Consider the following 16,348-nt stretch of genomic DNA (forward strand, 5'->3'; position numbering starts at 1 on the left):
AAGAGCACAAGGAAAAGGGAAAGCTTAAGAAATAAATAAACAAAAGCATGAGAAATGGCAAAGGTGAAGGGGAGCCACAGCTTTCAATTCGGAGAAGACAACTTCTCCAAATCTTTCAAGACTTTAGGTACTTCCAAAAAATAAATAAGATTTTATTTTTACTTATTCCTTTGTTTACACTCCTAAGCCTGAAACTAAACTAAAAAGCAAGATATGAGACCACGCAGAAAACTCACAACTTAATTTCAAACAGACAAAAAAGTGCTTAGAATCTAAATGGACAAGATTTCAACAGCAACAATAGTCCAGGGAATGTATGTTAAACCTCAAAAAATTACAAAACTGGAATAAACATTATGAATCTCCGAATGTGTTTAAAATAAGCTACATGATTTAACCTTGCCAAAAACAACTCAGCTGGTTTAAAGTCACCTTTATACCAGCCCTTCACCAAGAGGGAGCAATGCAGGAGACAGAAACAGCATAAATGACAATCTCATACTTTCCTTTAATGTTGATGGAATTTCAGAGTAAGACAGGACTAAACTCACAGCAATAGAACAAAGCACTGCTTATGTGCTTTGTCCCTTGACAACCTTTGGTTAGAGAGATGTGTACAACAACCATTTCATTTAAGTATGGTTAGATTTCCAGTCTAAGACCTTAACTGACACACTCAATGACAATATTCTTATAAGCGTAGCCAATTATAAGTCATCCCATGGGTTTCTTTTCTGTGCTTTATAAATATGTACATCTTTTTCAGGATCATAGTGAGCCTTACTCACAGTAAATCGCTTCTCCAGCATCGCTAAGAAGTTGTTATCTCGTTCATAGCGAATTCGGCAAGCTAAAAGTATCACTGAGTGGTTGCTAGAGAGATGTTCCAGTGTTTGAAGAAGATCTGTGAATGTCTCTTCTAAATATATGATGTCAGCTCCAAGTATCAGGTCAAATTCTCCAGGTGAAAAATTCCCCAAATTGTGTCCCCAAGTCAGCTCCTTAACAACAGCTTTGGGTTGGATATGGGGAGGTAAGTTGGCTTGAACATTGGATTTAAGAAATTCTAGTGCTACTTTTCGATCCGTGATAGTCACGTGAGCACCTATAATATGAGATAAAGAGAAAGCAAGGTGTATATCAGTACAACTGTAGGAAGGAGAGAAAGGGTCAAGTTAAAACATAGAACACTATAAATATTCCACCTGACATGCAGAATACCACACCCTTTGTGGAGAGTTGCAACGGATCAGAACAGCAACTGGTTGCTCCTTTTGCACTGCCGACTGGTAAAAGTAAACCTTTGACTTGCCCCTATGACACAACTGCTATTGCTGAAGTTAGGCCTATAAATTACAGAGTCACCAAGTGAAAAGAAAGCTGATGTTTTTGAATGCTGCAAACACAGCTAGCTCACCCTTCATAGGTTTCTTCTGCTTCATGAACTCAGGATAGCAGACCTCATGGTAAAATGTAATCCAAAAATGAAAAGTCTGGGAGCAGAATATTATTACAAAGATGACGAGATCCCAAAAATGGGGAAAGGCTGTTTTGTGAGGTTAAACTTTTTAAAACAACACAGAAGTGATACTGAGAAACCCCAGTCCATCTTTCTTAATGTTGTTTAAAGCAGCCAACCCGTATGTATTTACATAATCATCTTCAATTATTGAAAATTCTTAAATTTAAGAATTACTGTAGGGTTGGGGATGTGGCTCAAGCGGTAGCGTGCTCGCCTGGCATGCGTGCGGCCCGGGTTCGATCCTCAGCACCACATACAAACAAAGATGTTGTGTCCGCCGAAAACTAAAAAAATAAATAAATAAATATTAAAAATTATTTCTCTCCCTGTTTAAAAAAAAAAAGAATTACTGTATAGTAGTAAAGCAATCTAAGATCTAAGTTAAAATGCCAGCTTGTGTTAACTGCTAAGGTACTAGATATGGTATAGAAAATTAAGGTGCAGTATTTTATTAATGTTCTTGTTTTGTGTGTGTGTGTGGGGGGGTGTATTGACAATGAACTGTAAGATCTAATTTTTTTAGTCAATGAAAGAGAAAACCTGAACTGTAGTTACCCTTGAAGTGAAACAACAACAGCCCTAATACAACACCATCTACAGAAATGAAAATCCTGTTTAGTTTTGGCCCCTGCAATTCTGAAATTTAAAAATGTTTCATTCTTTCATGAAAGTATTTCTAATTTGCACCTTTTTCTGTTTAAGATTTCATTTAAGTTCCAGACCAGCAATGTTCAGCACCACTCCAGTGGTGGCTTTTACCCAGGATTTCTTATCTTGACACATAACATTTGATATTTGTAGTTCTAGAGCATGATACAATGAAAATTTTCATGCTATTAGATTTCACCAGCCTGGAACTACTACACTTGGCTAGAGAGTGAGCTCCCTGAGGAGCAGGATTCAATGATAGTTTTCTTTTCTTCCAATAATGCAAACTATAGACAGACTCCTGGTTTGACTTAGGATTTTATCTCTGGATTTCTTTTTCTTTCATTCTCTCACCATGTTGTCAAAGCTGGCCTCAAGCCATCCTCCTGTCTCAGCCTGGAAGGAGCTAGGACTACAGGCATGTGTCACCATGCCCAACTCTCTTAGCAATAATAGAATGATCTAGTCTTTTCAACATCACTTCTGTATCCATTTTAACAGCATCTCTAATGCCTATCTTGAGGGTTTTGGAGGCTACTTCTGCCCAACTAGGTATTCCAGAAGTTTGAATATGATCTGAATGTCAGTTGACTATTTCCCATAACATCCTGAGAGAGTTCTACAAATAGCTAAGTGCTACCATCAGCTAGATAACAAAAATCCTACCCTCACAGAGCTTACGTTCAAGTGAGGAGATAAGCACTATGGTTATTTTAAGGTATAATATCTGTTTGTTGTTGATATAAGATAAGGAAAAAACAAAGCCAGAAGAGACATGAAATGTCAGGAAGTAAGGGAGGCAGGTGTGGAATTCTAGATTGGGTAGAGGGAATGCCTGACTGAGGTGACCTGGGAAGACCTGAAGGTGTGTGGGGATAATCAAGAGCATATCAGGGGGAATAACATTTCTGGCAGGCAGAAGAACGAGTGCAAAAACTCAAGAGTGTGCAGGCAAGCAAGGAGATCAGTATGGCTGGAACAAAGTAATAAGGGACAAAGTCGGAGGAGATGAGGTCAGGGAAGTCATGGGGAAGGTGGACAACCATGTATGGCCTCATTAGCCATGTTTCAAAAAGACTTCAGTTTTCTCAGCCCAGAGCAGTAGCACAGGCCTGTAACCCCAGCGGCTCGGGAGGCTGAGGCAGGAGGATCCCAAGTTCAAAGCCAGCCTCAGCCAAAGCGAGGCACTAAGCTACTCGATGAGACTCTGTCTCTAAATAAAATACAAAATAGGGCTGGGGATGTGGCTCAGTGGTTGAGTGCCTGAGTCCAATCCTAGGTACCCCCCCAAAAAAAACTTTTTAAAAAAGACTTTGATTTTCACTGAGTGAGACAGAAAGCTACTGGAAAGTGCTGAGCAGAGGTACAAATGGTATGTCTTGGGTTTAACAGAATGTCTGGCAGTAGCAAGGCCAGTAGCAAGAAAACCAGTGAAGACCCCCCCAGTGGTCTAAGTAAAGGATGCCAGTAGCTTGCACATTGCTGAAACCACCCTCACACACCGGTCTGGCCAGCTCCCAAATGCAGCCCACCCTTCAGTGCCACACCAGCTTTCCTCGGAATCTGTCTTTTACTGTTTTGTTGTTGTTGTTTGGTTTTTTTTTTTTTTTTTTTGAGAGAGAGAATATTTTTATTTTTTAGTTTTCGGCAGACACAACATCATTGTTTGTATGTGGTGCTGAGGATCAAACCTGGGCCGCACGCATGCCAGGCGAGCGCGCTACCGCTTGAGCCACATCCCGAGCCCCTGTCTTTTACTGTTGACTCAGGTTTTATCACCCAAGTGTCTTTCCCTACATGTTACAACTTTGTCCATGGTTTTTTTCTTTTCTGCCTAGTTGGGGAGGGAGGTGTGGAGGACATCTTGAGTCTATCTTCTGAATATTAGCTTCCTTTTCATCCTTTTTTCCCTTGCAGTTTAAGGAAGAAACAGATCACTTGTCCTGTAGTTTCCCGTAGTCTGAATTTTGCAGACAGCATCATTTGTTTGGACTCTGTCCTCTGCATCTCCTACAAATTTGGGTTTTTTGTTGTTGTTGTTTTTGTCTTTTTTTAATGGGACTATTTCAGAGATAGCAGTGTGTTTTTTATCAAGAGGTATGCTGTGTCTGGTAGACTCCGTTTTTATGACATGAGAAGCCACTGGTGCTTAGTGCCCAAATCCCCAGTTCATTATTATTCTTTTTGCATTTGTTAAGAACATTCTATAAAGAGAAATGGCTACTCATTTTGTATATCAACTGTCTGAATAGGACAGGCAGGATACATTTTGCTTCTCCATCCCCTTTAATAAACCCTATTTTGAAATAAAAAGCTGGTTCTCCAAAGATACCTAGGTTCATTTTGTTGCTGTAAACTCATGAATTAAACATATTTGACATACTTTAATCTATTGAAATTATTATTATTGATGTTCAAATCGAGCCATTTTTTGCTCGTGGCCTCTGATCTGACACAACCGTGGTCATCTTTGAAAGCTTCCTTGCTATCTGGTATGGCAAGATATTCCAGGGTCATTTAATGCTTTCCCTGCTACAGACCTACAACCAGGCACTTAGGTTTGTATTTCTTGTTTTGAAAAGATGGGAGAAGTAACAGCAAGTTTATATGCTGATGGAAATGATTGGGTAGAAGGGCAGAAAAGCAGCAATGCAGGGACAATGTCACTGAGTAGGTGAGAGTGGGCAGGATCTGAGGCACAGAGAGGTCACTGGCCCTAAAAAGGACATTCAACTACAACCTCAGGAAGAAAGGCAGAGATGGTGGTCCACCAGACACTGGTGTGGTTAGAGGCAGTGGGGCAGGGGTGGGGGTGGGTGGAAATTCTCTTCAGATAGCTTCAGTCTCCCCTGTGAAAGCAGAAATGTCATTGGCTAAGGGTGAGAATAGAGAAAGAAAGAATGGAGGCTTGAGAGCAAAATCATGAAAGAGTCAGTTAGCAGAGCAAGACAGGAAGCAGAGTATGACTGTCCAGGAGTCAAGGCCCCCCTTGATGTAACAACGAGTCCTACCATTAATGCATAATTATAATTCACCAATAAAAAAGGTATGGAAAACAGAACCCCTCTGAGGTTTCTGATCTGAATTTAAAGTGAAAGCCAGCAGAGCACTGCTGCTGCCATACGCACATGCACTTACCAGGCCTGGAACAGGGAAAGCATCTGACCTGGGTTTCTTTAGCCTGGAGAGTAAGATGAAGCAAGGAACTGGTATCAGTGATAAGTGAAGATGGGGGCAACATGACTGCCCAAGAGATTTACACTGGGCAAGGAGGGGAAATGAACTCCATAAGACAACACAGCAGGCTGTCATTCACTTAGAAATTAAAAAAAAACCAAAAAAACAGACATCATTAATCCTAGTTTTGTAAGCAACATTTATTCAAACATTCAAGCACATACTATGTGCCAAAAAGATGAGCAAGAAATGAGCTCATGAGCTCAGAGCCGCATGAGGGATATAAGTAAATATAAGTGTGAGAAGGAAAATAAAGGAATATGGGTGCACACAGGAAATCATGTGTCACAAAGGAGAAATTCTTCAAAAGGAGCAGGGACCAAAGGAATATTCCTGAAGGAAGGGAAACCTGCACTTACACTTAAGATACAGCATGAACCAGGGAAAAGAGTGAAGAAAGCATATTCGGGACAAAAGGCACAGGCCAGAGCAGTGTGTGTGTCCCAGGAATGTCTCAAAGCATGAGAGAGACCGACAAGATTGCAAAGCTTTGTTGGGAGGCCTGGCATCTGGCCTGCAGACTGGCCATGGGAAGGCAAAGAAACATTTAAACACAGGCCACCCCATCAATTTCACCTTTCAGATAGAACACTCTGACAGCTGTTGTGAGAGTGGGTCTGAGGAGACCCACCGCAGAGGCAGAAAGGCCAGGTGGGAGGGCTGTATGATCATGTGGGAGACAGATAACGAGAGCTCAAGCCAGGCATGGGGAGTGGAATGTGGGGTAATTGGAGGAAGAGTTAAAAGACAGAATCTGCAAGTTCAAGAGAACTAGGTGAGGGACAGTGATGCCAACTCACAACAGAGGAGAAAGAATATATTTGGGAAGGGGAGAAGCATCAGGAGTTAGCATGTGGTGCTGGAAATTAGTCAAGTAGAGAGATCCAGCTTTAAGTTACATGTGCAAGTCAAACAGTCAGTGTAGATGTGAACTGGAATCAGAAAAATAAAGGCAAATTCTTCCTAAGTGTTGTATTGTTAGACAGTGGCTCCTAAGCCTAGTCAGGCGTCAAATCACCTAGAAGCTTCTAAAATCCAGATTCCCTGACCCCAACCTAACTCATATGAGATATTCTTCTATAAGTAGTTTCCAAGTAGCATAACGGTTGGGAAAACTTTCAAACTAAACCAGGATTTGAGAGTCAGAACCAGATTCTAATTCTAACCACAATCTATTAACTTTGTGACCTTGGGCAAGTTACCTACTCTCTGTTAACCCTTCATTTTCACACTTGAACATTACTATAAATGGGTCAGGCATATTTACCATGTAGGCCGACTGTGAGAATGAGACTGCAGACACATAGCCCCTCTCAGAACACAGAAAGTGCTCAGTGATCAGCAGCTCTATATTAACATTCTGTAGAACACTTACTGTTGTGAGAGTGGGGCTTTTTAATGTCAATTTCTCTCTATCTCCCTTTACCCACCCACCCATCGACTCAGAACATAAGCTTCCCAAGACTTTATTTCTACCTGCCTGGCCCCTGCTCGATCCACACTGATTCCACCAGGCACTTGGTAGGTGCTCTCTGAATTCAGAAATAAATGACGAAGATTACAAAAAATGAAAACACACCCCCACCACCACTTTTTTTTTTTTCACTATGCAGACCCTGGATCAGCTAATGTGAAAATATTTTTCAAAGGGGAACAATCAATTCCTTTGAGATGTTTCAAAATTACCATCCTTTTTTTTTTTTTTTTTAAATCCACTGGTATGGTTTGTATGTGAGGTGTCCCCTAAAAGGTCCTGTGTGAGAAGGCTTAGAGGGGAAATGTTTGGGTTGAAAGCCTTAACCCAGTCGGTGAAGTAATCCCCTGATGGCATTAACTGAGTGGTAACTAAAGGCAGATAACTAAAGGCTGGAAGAGATGGGTCATTGGGGGGTGTGCCTTTAGGGTATATATTTTGTATCTGGCTAGTGGAGCCTCTTTCTGCTTCCTGGTCATCATGTGAATTACTCTTCTCCACAGCACTCTTCCACCTTGATTTCTGCGTCACCTCAAGCCCTGAGGAATGGAGCAGCTGTCTGTGGACTGAGGCCTTAGAAACTGTGAGCCTGCAAGTAAACTTTTCCTCTAATAGTTCTTGTCAGGTCTTTTGGTCACAGCAGTAAAAAAGCTGACTGAAACAACCACTGACTCCATTTTTAAAAGATGATTTTTTCTTACCTCAGGTTTGAACATCAAAATTTTTCTAGCCTAACACTTGCAGTGATTACAAATAGTCAGTATGAAAATCACTTAGCATTAAAGAGAAATGCTTGTGATGTAATGGTAAATTAACTATCATTTGTATATGCATATGTATGTATGCAGATATATACACGTGTGCAGACATTACACATATATATAAAATCATAATTAAAAACACAGATGGAGGAAAAGAATGGAATAAATATACCAAAATGCTAAAGGTAATTATGTTGTGGAGTGATGAAGAATTATTTTTGTAATAGAATTACATCTAGTTCTATAATGAAAACATTAACTTTCCTCATTTTCAAAAAGCCTTCAAACTAGTTTTTTCCATCTCTTATTCCAGAATTATTTGAGCATCTACTGAGCAATGCGTGCTATACTAGGGCCAAAGACACCCAGACTGAGATGTGGTCCCATTCCTCAAGAGCCTCAGCCTACCAGAGACAGATATATGAAACAACTGCCTACATACAGGGAAAAGAAATAAGGCAGCAATGAATTCTCTGGGATAGGGCAGGAAAGAACTTCAAGAGGTGAGAATGAAGTGGGGCTACGAAGCACGCATCTCCAAATCAACAGAATAAGTACGCTGTTCTGCCCTTCCAGCTCACTCTCAGAACCAACCAAGTCCTTGTGGCAACAACTAACTAATCCTTTGCTCTGTAACAGAACTAAAATACCTTATTCCTAACTTTCCCAGCCCCACAGATCCAGATTTCTAGATTAGAAAAATAAATACTCAGAAGAACAATTGACACGTGGTATTTCACTTGTATCAGTGAGCTAACAAATTCCATGCACAATCTCTGTGGATCCTCATTGTGAAGTAAATACTCTTTCTTATTAACCTCATTTTACAGATGAGGAAATTAACATTAAGAGATTAAGCAACTTGCCTCAAGTCACAAAGAGTTAAAAAGAGGTGTCAAAACCAAGTACAACTAAACTGTGCAGTTTACCACCAAGGTCCTGGTTCTCAGGAGAAAACAGAAGAAACCTCATTTCATCTTCAAGTGAACTCTTATCAGCAGGGAGAAAAGTTACTAACACAGAAAAACAACAACTTGGGCTGCTGTGTCTATTAAGCCTCGTTTTGAGTCCCAGATCATCACTAATTGGAACTTCAGAAAGTGCCTCAGGCCCAGAATGTGTTTCATTTGAAAAATGAAAAATTAAAAATAATACCAAACATACCTGGGGACATTATAAGGCCTACCTAGGAAAATAAAAGCAGAGGACCATGAAAGGCCTCATCGAGCACAGAGGGCCATGGTTCAAAACAGAAAGGGGCCTCAATCAACTGATGTCTACTTTTAACCTTGCCCAAGCTCCCCATCAGATTTTGGGAAAAGATACGCAAGCAGAAAAAGCAATACTGAAAAAGAAATGAGTTACCAGCAAAAAGACAGAACAAAAGAGGGGTTTTAGCAGGACCTGGATACCTGCAGATAGTGCTCTCAAAACACAGATCATTCCCACCAAGTATGGTCTGAAATCTAGCAGGTTATCATTATCACTGGGAATTCGTTAGAAGTGCAGGCTCTCAGGCCCTGCTCCAGACCTTCTGAGTCAGAAACCACATTGGAACAAGTGCCCCAGCTGACAATTCCGGTTAGTAAATACGATATGTGATAATCTTAGCAGCTGGTCTATTCTCATCATTGAATAGCTTCAACTGTACAAGTTGTAGAAAAAAGTCAACAGCAAACTTTTAAAAAATATTAATAAAGCTTAAAAATGCTCTAAGCTTAAACTAATGTCTGTATACCAAACAAAAAAATAACACAGCTATCAATTCAAAACTGTACACCAGTAATTCAATTTCTTAAAACAGATGTCTGTACAAACTTTGGAGGGACTGATACTCCCAAGAAGAAAAAAAACCCTCAGTTCCCTTAGATGAAGGAGAGACTGTCTGATGCGCCACCAACCTCACAGGGTGTTATTGTTTAGATATTAGGTGTAGCCCCAAAAGCTCATATGTGAGATAATGCAAAAAGATTTAGAGGTGAAATGATTAGGTCACGAGAATCTAAAACCCAGTCAGTGAATCCATCCCCTGACAGGGATTAACTGGCTGGTTGGTAACTGTAGGCCAGTGGAGTGTGACTGGAGGAGGTGGGTCATTCAGGGGCATACCTTTAGGGTACATATTTTGTCTGATGAGCAGAGCTCTCTCTCTCTGCACTACCTGACGTGATGTATTGAGCCACTTCCCTCCACCACACTCTTCCGCTATGATTTTCTGCCTCACCTTGGGCCCAGAGTAATGGAGCTGGTCATCAACTAACCATGAGCCCCTAAATAAACTTTTCCTCTTCCAAAATTGTTCTTGTCAGGTCTTTTATTTATAGCAGCAAAATAGCTGATTAAAACACAGGATTATATCTAATAGCATATGGATTTAAGCACCTTAAACTGGAAACCTAGATACAAAGATGAGACTATTCTTCTTGAAATCAAATCACCTTAAGATCATACTATCAGCAACATGGAAGTAAAGGAGGCAAAGTGATCTTCTGTGAAAAGTAGAATAGCCTGTTAGCCTCTGGAGTTACTATGAACATCAGCAGTTGGCCCACAACTCAGACATGTGCAGGCAAAAGAAATTAACCCAGGAAGGGGGGAAAAAACAATGGATATTATGTGAAGAAAACAGCAAACGCAGCTCTCAGGGAGTTCTGCTCACCATGCAGTAAGCAGTGCATCACACTCACCCAGCAGGGCAGCTACTATGCCCACCAGCCCTGTGCCAGCACCCAGCTCCACGGCAGAGCAGTCCCTGAGCTCCACAGCGCCCATCTCCAGGAACGTGGAAAGGACAACAGCCTGAGTCAAAACACAGTGCGAGTATGATTAAGGTCAACAAGTGCTTTAGGAGCTGTGGGGTCAGGATGCCTATGTGCTACTGGCAGGAAGAGATTGCATGTGCACCCCTCTCCCCAGCCCCACACTGCCCAGTCCACTAATGTGCACAGGAAATTAGCCACTGCTGCTATGAGGTGACCTCCTACAGAGGCACACACACAGCAGACCCAGCACCCCAACAGGGGGCTGCACAGCTAGCTAGGAGCATGCTGAATCTGTGAAGCTTAAATTTTTTATTGTCACAGTATTTTCACACTGAGACTTAGAAAACCGTTCTAAAGAACTGACATAACAGTCTTATTTAAGGCATGTCCAATTCCTAAGCCAAGCCAGGTCAGCAAGGCCACACTTCACCTAGAAGGAAAAAGCAGCACAGTGCCCAAGGCTCCCTGAACTGCATCCCTGACTCTCATAACCCCACAGGGGCCATCACCACATGTTTTGGGCATCAGAAGGTAAATTTTGGAACTTGTGTAAGTTAGCATTTACTTATAATCCTATAGAAAAAATGGTATAGTGTTAATATAAATTTTTACTAAAGTTTGTTTTTCATAGCCATGTACTAGGAGTAAATTGGCAATTCTTCTCCTCAGTCAGCTTATAGGAGGCATCCTATTTCTTGTTATTATTTATCATTGGTACTAATTATGGGAATAGTTTCATGCAGTTATTCAGAAGTAGATTCCCAGAAGTGGTATTACCAGGTCAGATTAATATTATTATTTCTTAATGTTTCTTTAACAGCCCTAAGACAATGTTAAGACTGTAGAACGGTATTTAGGCCAGTTATTCAACAGGAATAACTAGGGGGCTACACACACACTAGGGGGCTGAGTCACAAGCCACCATTCTCAAGCAAAGCGAACAGTGTTTAAAGAGGAAAAAGTAGAAAAGCAGTTATTATTTTACAGCTATGGAAAACTTAAAGATGAAACATGATGTTCATTTCGGGCTTTGTCACTTTATGTATTCTTTGGTGCAGTGTTTTAGAAAGAGAACTCAGTGAGCGTCCAAAGCAGTCAGGACTTCAGACTTCTGTTACTCACTGGGTAATTACTGGCAAGCCATTTCACTCCCCTCTGTTTTCAGTTAACCGCCATTAAAATGCAATGTAATTGGGGAGGTGGGGGATAAAGGGAATGACTGGTAAGGGGAAGGGGCTTTGGGGTGATGAAAATGTTTTAAAATTAAAGTGGTAATGGCTGCACTACTCTGAATATACTAAAAAAAAAAAATGAATTTGTGTAATGAAGTGAATGAAGTGCATGGTACCTGAATTGTATCTCAATAATGGTATTTTTCTTTTCAAATAACTGAGGATGTTTTCAGAGACCCTCTGGGGCTTGCTTACCGCATCCCAAACAACTGCTGCGACTCCAAGCTGCCTCCAGTCCTGCCGGATTTGGATCGTGTGGTTTGCAAAGGAGAAAGTGGCAAGAGGCTGGTGGAATTTCTGGAGCCCCATTCCCCTGGTCTCCTCATAGGGCACCAGGGCCATTTTGTCTAACCACGCTTCTGCTGAGACCTGTCGTGCAAAAGTATCCTGTGTGACATTCTGGGCAGAAATTGCATTATCTTTTAAGTAACTCCAAATGATTGTTAAGTTTATTTATAACTTCAAAAGAAGAAGAAATGAGCTGAAGCCCGTCTAATTCCTTTAGCATGACTCTTCCTTTCAGTCCTACGGGAGGTAAGACGTGGCTCTGAAATCGTGCCAATGGATATCTTTGAGCAAAAAGTCCTTGAGTATTCCAACACCCATAGGATGCCCTACAGTTCCACTGTTACCATTGCGCATATTCGGAGCTGCGTAACAGTGCACCAAGCATTGGTGACTGCTCAGGGACCCCAAACTGCCTGCACTGCACTCCACTGCGGCTGCAACCAGCCTCGGGTTTGCTGCTTTTTTGGCTGGGGGGAGGGGGTGGGTGTTATTATTTTGGTCCTCCGGTCTAAACCACTAGGTTCAATAGTGATAATAATGGAACTGAATGTTAACGGTTTGAACAACAGCCGGATTTATGCGGTGGACACTGTACCATCTTCTGGAGACTGGAAGGCAACCACACTAGGGGTTCCGAGTCGCTCGCCAGCAGAGCGCGGCTGTGGGGTGGCTCGGAGGCCTCCACTAAGTCCCTTACCTAAACCTGCCCCCGCCCGCCCCGAAAAGGACTGGCAGGTGCCCCTTCCGGCCCCTGGGCCGAGAGCTCCGGGAATAAGTCACGGGTGGGAATGGGAGACGAGGGGTGCTCCACAGGGCCCTCTGGGATCCCCCGGCCGCGCGGGGAGCCGGCTGCACCCTGGGGCTCTGGGAGCTTCCGGGTAGAGGCCACAGAAGTCTGAGGCCGCCCCGCAGCGGGGCTCACGGGACACCCAGCCCGGGGGGCGCAGCCACGCGGGTACTTACTATCTGGAGGGTGCCCGGCGCCGCATGCGCGCTACGTTTTCCCCGCCGGGGTTGGCTGCGGAGAGGACTGGCCTTAAAAAGCCCCAGAGTCGAGAGGCGGTCGGAGGCGGGTCCCCGTCCTCCAGACACGCGTTTCCGGCGCTCCTCACCCCCTCCCTTCCCTGGGCAGGTGTTACCACCCCGCGGCGCTGGGAGCCTGGGGGCGGGGCGTGGAGGAGGCGCTGCGGGGCGGGGGCCCAATCCCGGCTTCCTCGCTTTAAGTATTTGGGTGCCGTAATTTAGTTAGCCCAGGAGATCGGGGGTAACTGGGTAGAGAGAAGCAGGAGTGGGGGAGGGAGGGTAGGAAAAGGGGTGGGTGCAAAAGAGGGAAGGAGAGGGGCGGGGGAGAAGAGGGATGAGGGGGAAAGGCGAGAAGACGAAATGCTGAGCAGTTGGAGGGTGCTGCTCCGAGAGCCTGAGTGATCTGGTGACAGCGAGAGGGAAGCCTTGCTCCGGATCTGCTCTTAGGCCGATTCTCGCTTGTCCGTTTGGCTCTTTTGGTTTTTATTTTTAAAGGCGTCCAGTTTAGCGGTGAAAGAGAAAGTTGAAGAATGCGTCCCGCGTCTCCTAAATGGGGTCCAAAGAGGCATAATCGCCCACTGGGTGGCAATAAGTGGAAAAGTCTCAAAACACTTTTTGAATATTTTCGTTTTTATTAGCGCAGTGTAGCTATACATCTAACAGTGGGGTTCATTTTTTGACACTCACAGATGCCTATAATTTGCTTCATTTCAATCCCCAGTACTTTCCTTTTCCCACCCCTCTTCGCTCCACGTGGTCCCCTTTCTCTGCTGGTCTTGCCAAGCACTTCTTAACTAAAGCGCTAACAAGGAGTGGGCACGTGGCACCCAGGTCTGTATTTAAAAATGGGTCGGGTGGGCGCGGCGGCGGAGGCCCTAGACCCTGATCCAGGCAGTTGGTGCAAATTGTGATCCCTGGTGTTCCTCCTCCGGGAAATCCAGCGGCACCCAGTCCGCAGGCCTCGGGAGAGAGCCGGATCGAAGTGAGCACATGCGAGTGTGACCGCGCGGGGACCAGCATCCTCTTGAAGATTTCCTTCCCCCCCCCACCCACCCACCCACCCACCCACCCACCCTACCCGGCCAACTCCTTCCCGATGGTTCTTAGCCGGGGCTACACGTTAGAATGAACTGGAGCAAACCCCCGCAACCCGGACCCCGCCACCTGAATGCCACTTGATATTTCTAAAAGCTCTCGCAGGAACCCGGCTTACGGTGGGTGCCAGCCTCGGGCGTGGCCTGAGCCGCTCGGGGTCCTCGCTTCTCCCAGCCGGCAGGGGGCGTCCCGGCCTCTTCAGATTCCCAAGGTGACTTGCGTGAACTTTGAAGACCACCAGTGAGAGCCTTTCCCCTCTTTATTTGTTTCTTTTGTGGACTTCTCACACTCTCCGTTTTTCTTTTCGTATATCCTCTCTTACGCCCTCTACGACTTTGGGTTGCTTCTGCCTCTCGATTTTTTTCTTTTCCTTTTTTTAAAACCTCCCTTTCCACAAAGAGAGGGAAATGCTAATTACCCTGATATATCAGTGCACGCTATGTGCATGTGTTGAAATATCACACTATTCTCCATTATTATGTACAATTATTACATGTTAATCGAAAAAACAAAGAAAAATCCATTTCTTCCCCTCTTTTTCTCTTATCTCTTTAGAGAGCAAGCACTAAAGGAATGAGAAAGTATGGACTTTGGAGCCAGAGAAACCTTGAAAATTTAAATTCTGCCTCTGACACTTTAAATGGGATGGCCTTGAGTAATTACTAAATGCTAGGTCTCAGGTTCCTCGTTCTAGCTAAAGCCTGGCACAGAGGGTTTGCCCCCTTTGCCATTCCTTCTCCCTGTTCTCCATCTTTTCTACTCAAGTCATATATGTGACTTTAAATCACCTTCCCCACCTCTTCAGCACTCTACTAACATAGGCTATTTGCCTCACTACATTTACCTACAATTTGTCTACAAAGATGTTGTTCACTTTTTCTCAAAGGCAATAGACAAGAAAGTCATTTAGCCCTTCCCAATGTTGTAATTGGTACCAACTGGCTCAGGAAGTGTGTGCATACACACAATTGAGAACATATGCAACTTGTACAGCAGTGTAGACATTAAACAGAGCTCTGTTTCTATCTAAACAAACCAAAACAACCAGTGGCTCCTTGTGAATATTTGAAAATAACATTGTAATCCTTAAAAAAAAAAAAACAAAAAAAAAAAACGGTGTGTGGTAGATTACATATTACTTACAATACTCAGCCTTTCACAGGCCAATCCCTTCCGGAGGGAAGAATGTCTCTCCACCCTATTGAGGTCAAGCCTGGCCATATGACTTCCTCTGGCCAACAAAATGGGAGTGGCATTTGCCACCCATAAGCAGGAGCAGTGGGTACCTCTTATGCTGTGCTGTTGCTATTCTGCTTCTGTTTCAGGACTACAGGTCTCAAGTTAGGAAGCCCTTTGCACCAGGGTCCCCAGTTGGAACAAGACTAGAAACATGAGAGATAAACGTCTTTTGTAATGACTGAAATTTGGATGTTATTACAGTATTACTTAGAAGCTATCAGAACACAGGTATGAACAAGCCATGACATTAAAAAATTAGGTAGAATTTTTTTTAGTATGGATGTTTGGCTATTCAGCAAAGTAGGTACTTTTATCTTTGGAGGTCTGCCTTGCTCATAAAGACTTCCTTCATTGCCCTCCATCTAACTGCCCACCCACCTCCCCCATCAGCATGTGCCAGAAAGGTAGATTTACTTTTTCACATTATCTGTGAGTGACTCCAAAGTGCAGCTTAATCATAATACCAAGTTAGAATTATGCCTTTTCTTTAGAAAAAGCAGAGCTGGGCTCCTTTCTCTGGCCCTCTCTTGGACCTTTATAGCCAAAAAGGAGCCAAGCTTGGGCATGCCCTCCAGCTCTGTGGATTCCCTGTGCACCTTCAGATTGCTGAAGTCTTTCACAATCACTCCATCCCTGTGGGGAGCAGAATTTAGGATGGGCTAGAATATAAATAACCCCAGAGACCTTTGGTGACAGTAAAGGAGTTTGGAAATGTCACAGGAATTGTGAGGCCTTGGGATGGTGATGGTGGGGGTGGGGGTGGGGTGGGGTGGCAGGGATGATCAATAGATGCTAACCAGGCTTTCTTTGAACCTCCCTCATCTCTTTGGTTCTTCCAGAGATCCTCCAAAAAGAAAACCAATTGACATGGATCTTCTCCCCTGGGAGAGTCATCAACCAGGGAAGATAACATCAGAGGAAAAGACAACCCATGGGTCATTACCTTGCCCAGATGGGCTGCCACTATGGGCTAGCACCTATTCTTCTGACAAGTCGTCCTTGAGGCAACCTTCATTAACTGAGAAGTGTTATGTGCACACCAAGACAACTTTTACACGCTGTACAAT

General features: G+C 43.5%; 1 protein-coding gene across 5 annotated transcripts; it reads right to left on the reverse strand.

Annotated features, from left to right (window-relative positions):
* Nucleotides 1-488: 488 nt before the first annotated feature.
* On the reverse strand, nucleotides 489-13,018 carry Mettl21a (methyltransferase 21A, HSPA lysine). 5 transcript variants are annotated; one of them, XR_013343668.1, is made up of 5 exons: nucleotides 12,888-13,018; nucleotides 11,832-12,005; nucleotides 10,330-10,441; nucleotides 1,697-1,806; nucleotides 1,018-1,105 (listed from the first exon to the last, which is right to left on the reverse strand). XR_013343668.1 is itself a non-coding variant. In XM_077799294.1 (5 exons), the coding sequence occupies exons 2-4, from the start codon at nucleotides 11,976-11,978 to the stop codon at nucleotides 1,766-1,768; spliced, it is 300 nt and encodes a 99-aa protein (XP_077655420.1). In that variant the 5' UTR covers nucleotides 11,979-12,005; nucleotides 12,888-13,018; the 3' UTR covers nucleotides 1,053-1,105; nucleotides 1,737-1,765. The 5 variants fall into 5 exon arrangements, 4 of the variants coding, with proteins under 4 accessions (XP_077655416.1, XP_077655414.1, XP_026250366.2 ...); XM_077799294.1 differs by having other exon boundaries at nucleotides 1,053-1,105; nucleotides 1,737-1,806; XM_077799290.1 differs by lacking the exon at nucleotides 10,330-10,441 and having other exon boundaries at nucleotides 489-1,105; nucleotides 1,737-1,806.
* Nucleotides 13,019-16,348: the final 3,330 nt, after the last annotated feature.

This window comes from Urocitellus parryii, chromosome 1 (genome assembly GCF_045843805.1).
Source record: "Urocitellus parryii isolate mUroPar1 chromosome 1, mUroPar1.hap1, whole genome shotgun sequence".
Taxonomy (NCBI): Eukaryota; Metazoa; Chordata; class Mammalia; order Rodentia; family Sciuridae; genus Urocitellus; species Urocitellus parryii.